Raw genomic sequence first — 10,693 nt, forward strand, 5'->3', positions numbered from 1 at the left:
GAGACACGGTGATCTTATCCTTTCCCACTTCAACCCCTTTTATAAGACTTTTATTTATGGCTAGTTTAAGTAAGTAGTTTAAGCCCTCACTTGCCAAAATAAAAAGAAACGGAGAAAGTGGGTCTCCTTGTCTAACGCCTCTTTTAGGAAAAAATTGGTTGGTCGGTGAGCCATTTATAAGAATTGAAATAGAGGTGGACGCTAGACAAGCTCGAATCTAATTGGTCCATTTAGTCCAAAACCCATGAAATCCATCAATATCGATAGAAAATCACAATCTAAACAATCAAAGGCTTTTTCAAAATCTACTTTGAAGATAAAACTTTTTTGTTTTTTTGCTTTAAGTTCCTCAACAGGTTCGAGAGCAATTAGAATGCCATATAAGGTGTATCTATCACTTATAAAGGCACTTTGCTCGACCTAAATTAACCACAGTATTACCTTTTTATTTCTATTGGCAAGTAATTTGGACAAAATTTTATAATAGCTACCAATAAGACTTATAGGATGGTAATTTGAGAAATTTAACGGGTCACTTACCTTGGGGATTAGCGTGATGAATGAGGCATTGCAACCGTTAGAAATTGTTTCATTTTCCCAAAACCAATTTAAAGCATTCACGAGGTCTTCTTTAATGATGTCCCAATACTTGGTGTAGAAGAGTGTGTTGAAGCCATCCAGACCGAGGACTTTGTGTTTGTCGCAACTTTTTATAGTTTGAAGAATTTCTGTTTCACAGAAGCGGGCTTCTAGTTTTTCAACCATATGACTATTCAAACACGGTCCATCCCAATCATTAAGTTTAAGACAGTCAGATGTCATATTTTTAAAGAGTGAAGTAAAATGGGAGAGTGCTTCTTTCTTTATATCCTCGGGCTTTGTTGACCATATCCCTTCTATGTTCACACCATGAATGTTGTTCTTTTACTGCCTTCTACGTATTACGGAGTGAAAGAATCTAGTGTTCTCGTCCCCTTCCAAGGCCCATTTGAAGCAGGCTTTTTGCTTTAGCATTTCATTCTGAGCTTTTTCTTTTTGAATAATTTTTCACGACAATCCATCCATTCTTTTATTTGAGTTTCATTTAGGTCATCCTTTTCAGCTCTCCCGGCTATTTACCAAATCAGTTAACTCCTCTATTTTTGCTTTTAATTTCCCTGGATAGGTTGAGTACCATTTTCGGAGCTCGAATTTGACATTTTTTAATTTATCACGGAATATGAAATTGGGCTTTTTTCTCTTTACATCCATTGACCAAGCTGTTTTAATTACCTCAGGCACCTCTTTATTCTTCAACCATTCATCAAAGACTTTAGTGGGTTTTGGGCCGAAATCTAAGTCACCTTCTTTCAGGATTATTGGGCAGTGGTCTGTGTGCTTTTTATTTAAAACCATAGCGTAAGTATTTGGCCACTATTGAAGAAAATTCTCGGTGATCAAAAATCTGTCAAGCTTGCTAAATTCTCGTGTAGTTCCTCCCTCCGAGAGGGACATCGATTAAATTGTTATCTTTAGTGAAGTTATTGAATCATTTGGCACAATATTCAAGGAAATTAGTGTTCTTTCTTTCCAACTTGGATCGTACCTCATTGAAATCACCTACCAGAACCCACATTGCTTTATCATAATTCATAACATCACGAAGGTCATCTCACATTTTCTTTTTTTCATCATTCGTATGAGGGCCATAAGCGTTGACTATTATAAGTTCGGTACCTGCATCTTTCCATATTCCTTTTACCGCGATAAAGGAGTCTCGTTCAACAACACGGTTAGCAATAAACAAATTAGAGTCCCAACCAGTGAGAATCCCACCCGAATTTCTTGAAAAGCGAAATCTTTGAACCAGTTTATTTTGTTTTTATCATCCTTTCCTAAACCTCTAATGTTAAGAGACATAATCTTCATTGAAAAATTAATTAAAAAGAAACACGAAGAGAGGAAAACATACCTATTGGGGTTTCGGTTTCCTGGACAGGCCAAGAATCGAGCCCACTTCATTGTAGCTCCGTAAATCATCTGAAAGTATTTGTTCCGTATGCATTCTGCTGTTGTTTGAAATTGAATTGGGCTTTACTCTGCTGCTATTACATTTAATTTTGGGAATTCTTGCTTTTGCTTTGGCATTCATGATTTTTGAGTGACCACTCCATTTTTTAATATTTTCCCACGTGTTACCGGAAGAGATGGATTTGGATGGTGTTTTGTCATGACAAGTTTTACGCTTCTTATTTATGTTTACCTTCTTATCAGATTTCGTTAATTTAGGGTCCTTAGGTTGGTTAATTGAGGGGTTATCTAGGGTTTTCATTGGCAGTTGGGGTTGGGAATCGAAAGAGAAGATCGATGGTATGTCTTTCCTAGGTTTAACTGTTACTGAAGGGGAGATATTTTCTATATTCGCAACAGGCTTTGAAGGCATTATTGGGCTAGAGAGGAAAGAATTAAAACAATTGTTTGCCAATCCTAATGGGTCGACAGTTATTGGGCTGCTAAAGTTGTTTACTGGGTGAGGTTAAGGGTTTATTGGGCTTGTTGGTGTTTCGTTTGATGGGCTGGGGGTTTCAAGATTAATTGGGGCCTGGTTAGCTTGTTTAGGGTTCGAGTAAGCATTAAGTGGATCTGACGGGTTAGGTAGACTATCTGGTACCACTTCATTTAGGTTTACCTGGAAGTTGGTAATTGAATCGCCATTCTAAATTGAATCATCATCCTTTAATACTCTTTCCTTTTGGTAACTTCCAATACTTTCGATTTCTCCTAAAGTTCGATATTCAGCTATATCATTTAATTTTTCATGACCGTTTGGTGGGGACTTTTCAAGGTCATCATTATTATTGAATTTGTAAGCTGACGTGTCATGTCTTTTGGAGTGGCTGCCCTCACCGGAATCCTTTCGATTATCATCTGCCGGAGGAGGCATATCATCGTCGCCATTCTCTGAGTCCGACTGTGAATAATCCGAGTGAAAATCTTAGTTGCTATTTGTGTCCGTTTGAGTTTCATTATCACCTTGTTCTTCCATATCGATTTCAACAATACAGCTGGAGTCTTCGATAATTTGCACATAAAAAACTTTGCCACTAGTTGTTGTTACCTCTGCTATAGTTTTCATAAATTCATGACCCCAGAGCTTAACCAGGACTTTACCCATTACCAGGTTTTGATTTCCGGTAAAGTTTTAATTTTGGAAATAATATACTGGACCGTACCATTCTGCTAGATGATTGGAAATAAAACATTTCTCCATGGTGACCCATTTTACACATAGCCATGTGAGCCTAGATGATTGGAAGCATTTATACTTGAGTTTTCTCACATTCTTAAGCCATTGCCTGACTATGTGGTTTTCTGAATTTAGTATGTTGCTAACCGTTTCTTCATTGTCGAAGGAAAGGCAAATATCCAGGCCCCCTAAATACTTGATATTAGACTCTGTTAATCCTTCAACTGAGCAAAGGGTAGGGAATTGTTCAATGAGATTGATGTTAATAATTTCCCTGATTATTGAGTGCTCAAGCAATTTCTTGTTTGATTCTTATTCATCAATATAGATTCTCCGGGTAATATTATCTCGTTTATGGGGCGTTTCATTTAGGACTTGATTGTATATGCGTTCGTCTCTGGGGCCTATTTTAGTATGTTGATTACTTGTGTTGTTGAGAGGGTGTTTTCGGGTTTGCTGAGACTTAGGAGGATTAGAGTGGATGGGTGGGTTAGGAATGTTTTAGTGGAGTTGTGACGGGAACTAGGGTTGTGATTGGTTTTTGGTTGTTCAAGTGGCCTCTTTTCTAGCGTGGGCCCGATATGCTCTTAACCAGTTCTCTCCCAGGTAGATGGTATTAAGTCTGCAAAGGAGATGGTTTATGTCTTTTATCCCTGCAAATCTTATAAATCCAAACTTTTTCCCATTTTTAGTAACTTGTTAGGAGGGATGAACACATCTTTTACCAACCCATATCTCTTGAAAAAGGTTAGCAGATCGTTTTCAGACCAGTGATCGGGGTGATTAAAGAACATAATGGAAACAGGTTCGGAAGAATCTGTGGATGTTTGATTGTGGATGGGGATGTTGTTGGGATAGGTAGCGAAGGAATGGTTGTGTTTAGGTGCATAGGAGTTTGGATGATTACGTTTTCCGAATCTGTTGATTAAGTTCCGTAGTCTATTTTTTTCGTGATTAGGTATGTTTTTTTTTCGCGTGACTTTGATCCATTCACCATCTTCAGCTTCGTTGATTGAGTGAGGTTTGGTGATCGGAATCCATTTTTTGCTTGCCGGAAGGGGTGTGAAGGGGTAGGTGGGGAGAGGGAAGTACATGTTTTTATCCTGTCTAATATGAAAATGAGAAGAACTGGTTTAGTCCCTCATTAAAGCACAAACTTTGCATATCAGCGATTTATTATTAACTTGAAAAAAAAAACGTAAGGTTGTCTTTTTTTAAGGGCATTATTAAATTTACTGGCGGAGCATTACTCACCTACCCAATCATATCCAGGAAATTACAAGTCAGGCTTATTTCTACACTCGTTAAAAGGAAAACCTCATGATATTGCAGCCAAGAAAGTTTAATCTTGAATCTTGATTTGTGTTAACTTTATGTTTTCTCTTTTGGGAATCAACAAATAATGTACTTATTAATAGGTTCACATCAATATTAGAATTTTTATCATTTTTTTGGATAAAAGCTAAAGGTATTGCTATTTCAAACTTGAATAATAGACTTTGTAGTCCAATTTTCTAAAGTTCTAATACGTTGTTTTAACTTCGTACTAGTTTTTTAAAATATATTTTGTCATTCAAAAAAATATCTTTAATTAAAGATCATTTAGAAATAATAGTAAATGATTGAGGTCTTTTCTCTTCGGATTATACAAGAAAATAAATATTTGTTTCGAAATTACACAGTTTAATTTTTTTTTTTTTTTGAAAAGCAAGTAAATATTATAAATGTTGGTCCCTTGATAACAACAGGAGTATTGTAGAGGGGGGGGGGGGGGGTGAATACAATTTCTTTTAAGATAACTTAACAGTTAAACTCGATTAGTATTCAAGCATGCAAATAAGTAGAGTCACAGGTAATTTTCAATAGTTATTCTTTATTGATTGAATCACAAAGAATCACAACTATCCTTGGCAAAATGATAGTTGGTTGATACAGATTACCTAGATTATAGCTAAGAGGTAAACTAACAGCTATTACACGTTTTGACTCTATAAAAATAAACCCACACCACTAGTTGTTACAATAGTGGATACAACAATTTATAGTAGTCCTATTAACCGTGTAATGGTTCTATTGTCCACTGGTACATAGGATGTCTGTACTTGTGGAGACAACTATATCAGAGAGCATGCTCTCTTCTTTCCTCTTTGGTAGCTATTTGCAGGAACACCCCAATTCGGTTTGGCACCACTATTTGATTAAACAAATAGAATGTTGTGTTCCCTAGGTGATGACAAAGTATAACCCATGTCTGCACATGCGTTAAACTTCTGCATTCCCACGTGGTCTTGTAAGGTCACTTGTCAGCCGCCGACGCGTGTCCTTTTCTGTTCAACTTTGTCTTTGATTGCTGTTGAATAGTACCATTGATGTAGACCACTCGGGAAACTACTATGCTTATAATGGAGCATAGTTGTCTTGTGTAGTGGGCTGCATTCCAACTGTGCTGGTTCTTCATTGCTGAGCCACTTCATGTTCTTGATTAGCTGAGTACACATCATGTGCTGATTGAAGAACACTGTCTACCTTGTGCTGGTAGACTGAGCAGCAAACTAAACACTTGACACAGCAATATCTGCTGTCTATACATGAACAAACTTTTGCTGACTGCACATAACATTTTAGTGCAGATAAATTACAGTTTTATCATAATTAAATCCTTAATTATTTTGGGGACTCAACAATCTCCCCCTATTTGATGATGACAAAACCTATGACATACAGAGAAAACACTAAAGTCAGCACCGAGGGACCTAATGAAAAATAGGCAGTAAATTTGTCCCTTTTTAAGTTTGTTTTTGGGATCTTTTGCTGAGTTATCCATATCTTATAATTTGATATTATTTTGAAGATAAACTCATTTCACTTTCATTACAACACAATATGTACAGTAATTACAACAACAGCAGAATGAAAAGTGAATTAAACAAAAGATATAATTTGAGCACATAGGAGACTACCTATCTTTATCTTTATCTCGTTCTTCTTCAGATAGCTCCTCTTGTTTAATTCTCCAGGCTTCTGGGAACAGATAAGGTACATCAGCAGGGTCAAATACAGGGATATGAGGAGGTAGAATGATGGGGCCTCTTCCGGTTGGTCCTTCACCAGTAGATTGCTTTCCTTTAGGCTATTGAGAAAGGACCTCTTCTACATTCACCACTGGTGCATTCCCAAACCTTGTTGCTTTCTTGAAGAGCTGTTGGAGTTCAGATTTAAGTGTATTTTTAATAACACTTTCACCTTTACCAATGAAATACTCCAAGATCTCCATCCATTCACTAAATCCAAGGGATCTTAACTCATCATAGTTTATTCTCTCTTGAACCTTATTCTCCTTTATGACATTAAAAGCTCGTTTTGACCCTCTGTTCACTTTGATGATCCTGCTGAGATTTGATCTTCTATTCATCACATCACCATACCTACTCCTATAATAATGATCAGGAAATTCACTGGTACGAACAAATTCTATAGGAGCAGTAGCAGGTGCTTTCTCAGCAGCTTCCATCTTATCAAATGCCTTATCCTGTTCTTTGACAATGGCTTTGGCTAATTCTAGGGACTCAGCCTCTTGCTTTCTATCAGCAGCCAATTTGTCTTCTATATCCTGGAGCCTTACCCTCTCAGCGAGTTCAGCATCCTCCCTTCTTTGAATTTCAGCTTGTAGGCCCAACAAATAATAGTCGGGAGTGATTTTCAGGGATTTTGCTGTTTCAATCATCTTTCTACCCTCTTCAGTTCTAAGGGCAGCACGATACTCCCATAGATCCATACCCAGCTAGTGAGCCTCTTGAAATTGATCTTTCTCCTCATCAGTAGAGAGCCTTTGACTACTGTTGTTTAAGTATACACCAATTTCAATGCCATAAGTCAAGGCAGTGATGTAGAGTGGCTAATCAAGGGGATGATACAACAACCTAACTTGGCGTATCCTTTTGTTAATAGCAGCTTGTCATTGCTCAAGCAATTCTTGTACAGTGATCTCCAGCCTGTAAGCATCTCTTTCATCTGGATTCATTTTAAATAAGTCTGGCTCACCACGGGTAACTGAATCATCTTCCCAAGTTCTGTGTTTACCATGACGTTTTGGGAAATATGGGGGATACATGATTGATTCACCTATGCCAGATGAACTCACTGGAAACTGATTGACACGATTATCCTTTGTTCTGTTAAAATAAGTGAGGGTCTGGGGAAAGATAGGTGATTGAACAAATAAGTGATCTCCACTACCCCAGACTGTAAAGTCGGCAGGATTAACCGTATCATCATCTTGATTAGCACCCAGCTCAACCACCTTGACTGGGTCTTCAACACTTGTAACACCTAGCAGCAAACTTCTGGCTGGGTCTTCATTTACAGCACTCCTTACCGTGTCTTCAGTACCAACTGACTGATTAGTATCAGCTGGTACAACCACCTCAGTATCTTCATCAGCTGCCTCAAATAAGGGTCCTTTCCTTAGGGGCTGATTGTCCCTAGGAGCATATTTCACCCTTTGTTTGTCTATGGGCATGGGTTCAGCTGATGGTTCTTATGTTGATAGTGGCTCAAGTGGAGGCAGGTAAGGAACAATAGCAAGATGCTCCCCCTGAATATCATCATCATCAAGATTGATTATTTCTGCTAGCTTATGTTGTGTAGCTGGCTGTGCAGAAGATTTTGGGCGAGAAGATGGGCTGGTTTCTAACATAGCATCTAACCACTTCATAAAAATGTCAGCTCTAACTCCTCCCCCTGACTCAGTAGATGCAAGATAATCTTTCATTTCTTCAGGAGTCATCCATTTGATCCTGTCTGCTCGCTCAGCATACAGCTTTGCCTTCTTTTTGTCGTATTTGACCATGAATTTAGCATTTCTTTTTCGTGCATCCTTTTTGAATTTATCAATGCCAATCAGGTCATCATCAATATCCCTCTTTTTTGGGGTCAGCCATCTCCTTTGCTCAATTTTGTGGCATTTAAGAGTAACATAAGCATCCCATTTGACATTGAAGGCATCATTTAATTCTTGCTGTCTCTTCTGATGTCTCTCCAGTTTTCTTTTCATTCTTCTTTCAATAGTTTGAGAGACAACAAAAGCTTCAGCAACAGCCAATACAGAAGCATCACTGGGCTTACTGCCAGAACCAATATCATCCACTGATGTGGCTGACACACTGGGGTGAGATTCACCAGCTGCCTGTACACCAGCTTCAGTATGAGCGTTGCTGGGCTTAGTAACAGAGTCTTGACCAGTAGAACCATCACCACCATCACCATCACAATCCCTTCTTGGTTGTTTTGGAGCCTTTTCATGCTCATGCTCCCCTCTGATTGTTTTCTCTTTTTGAGTTTCTTTTTAGATTTCTTCTCCCCCTTTTTGTCATCAGCAAGGGCAGAGAGGTGAACATGGGAGACCTGTGCATCAAGGTCACTATCTGAATCTGGAACAGAGAATGCAAAATTGTTCCAGTCAACAACTTCAGGAGTAAGATGGGCACCAGGATCCATGCCAAATTGTCGAAGAAGGAGGTTGGAAGACCTAACTTCATTCCTTGCAACACCCATAGCCATCTGTTCAACAATAGCCCTAACATCACTTTGTAGGGTAGTCAGTCGGTGCATATTTTCAACCATTTGAACATAGGCAGAAGCAGGAATCATGTTAGCCATTTGTTGTTCCTGCGAGTCCAATCTCTCATATAGCACCGTATTCTCTTCATTAAGAAAAAGAATTCTGCGATTAGCAGTATCTAAATCAGCTTGAAGACGGGCAATATCCTCAGTATACTCATTGTGAGAGATGATTAGTTTCTTTAAGTCCTCCTCCTCTTCATGTTGTTTGACAATGGCAGCCACGACAAGATCTGCAAAGGCACATACTTGTTTGAGCTGGGCTTCAGTACTGGAAATGGTAACTTGCCCAGCGTTACGTATGGCTTCAGTCACACTATCAACAATAGCAGTGCGAATGGTGGACTGTAGATCAGGTGTAACCTCTGCGAGTGTCTTATAGACAGCCAGGGTGGAGATGTCAGCCACCTCATCAGCATTAAATTTACATTAGCTGGTTGAGGGGTGGTTAGTAGCAGCTAACACAGAACTACCTCCGTGGGGTGGTGGAGGTGGAAGGTCAGAATCTGACTCATCACCATGATCACCATCATTTTTACCTTCACCCGAAGGTTTAGAACCACTGGTATTCTTTTCAGCATCATTAACAGCATCATCAGTGAGATCCACTGGTTTATCTTTAGTACCAGTCACATTATCATGAGTGACTGGTTCATCCTTACCAGTACCTTTATCAGCATCGCCATCAGAAGAAAAAGATGATTAGGAAGAAGCTGATGAATCAAAAGGTACTGGCGAATCGGGAATATTCTGCATAACATATTTACCAGTAGTAGGATTTCTGATGAACTTGAGAGGCCTCCATGTACCAGGCCATGGAGAAGCAGCTGGAGCCATGCCAAAAAAGTGATAATATGGCTGCTCGTTGATCTGTTCTAAAGTAGCCAGCCTCTCATAAACTTCTTCTCTAGCTGGTCGATCAAGCTAAGACAATAGTTCAGTCAGCTCCTCGCGAGGCAATTTGCTGGCTGAGACTATGGCAGTTTGAGGATCAATAGTTTGTTGATCCACCAGCAGAGCAACTCTGGGAGTGATAGACGCTCCCCTATAGATGAAGTTAGGTATAACTTCATCAGGATCTGGCACCTGGCACACATATGGTTTCTTCTCAGCAGAAACAGTAGCCTGAGAAGAGTCAGTAGTGGTAGAAACAGAGGTACCAGCATCCATAACGGGTTCCGTAGAACCAGTAGCAGCGGTAGGTAACTGTGCAGTAGGTGAAGAAGCAGCATCTGCAGCACCTTTAAAGAAAGTATCCGGTGTGGAATAAGACACCTGTAGATTACCAGTGGAATCCACAGTAATAAAGTGTCTCGATTGAAGATCAGAAACATCTGGAATAACACTAGTAGCATCAGTATCCACTGTTGGCTCTGTGGGAACATAGCCAACATAGCCAGCATTAACAAAATCAAGACCCTCTAGAACAGTATTACCCTGTGAACCATAATCTGATGGAAAAGTAGCACTTTTACCAGCATCCATGATAACATCAGATGGAAAAGTAGCATAAGTACTAGTATCTATAATAATATTCTGTGCATCGGTAGCAGTAGCAGACGCAATGTCACCCTTTATTTCAGAGACAGGTTCATCAAGTAGAACATCCTTGACAATCTTGTCAATTACCTTTTTAAGAACAGGAGGATCCACTATGATTTCATCTTCCACTTCAGATGCAGTAGTGGAAGCAGCAATACTGGGAGCAGTATCACCAGTAGCTGTAGAAGCAACAGTACTAGCATCAGCGCCACCAGTAGGAGAAATAGTAGCACCAACACCAGTAGCAGAGGCAGCAATCTGCTCAGTAGGAATAATAACATCTTTAACTTGCTCCCCCTCTGCCTG

At 39.2% G+C, this 10,693-nt stretch overlaps 1 protein-coding gene across 1 annotated transcript; it reads right to left on the reverse strand.

The window, feature by feature from the left end:
- Positions 1-201: 201 nt before the first annotated feature.
- Positions 202-822, reverse strand: LOC139900396 (uncharacterized). Its single transcript, XM_071883170.1, has 2 exons — positions 541-822; positions 202-420 (listed from the first exon to the last, which is right to left on the reverse strand). Exons 1-2 carry the CDS (start codon positions 820-822, stop codon positions 202-204), a joined length of 501 nt encoding a protein of 166 aa, XP_071739271.1.
- Between the last annotated feature and the right edge of the window lie 9,871 nt (positions 823-10,693).

The sequence above is a fragment of the Rutidosis leptorrhynchoides genome, chromosome 3 (assembly GCF_046630445.1).
Source record: "Rutidosis leptorrhynchoides isolate AG116_Rl617_1_P2 chromosome 3, CSIRO_AGI_Rlap_v1, whole genome shotgun sequence".
In the NCBI taxonomy this organism is placed as follows: domain Eukaryota; kingdom Viridiplantae; phylum Streptophyta; class Magnoliopsida; order Asterales; family Asteraceae; genus Rutidosis; species Rutidosis leptorrhynchoides.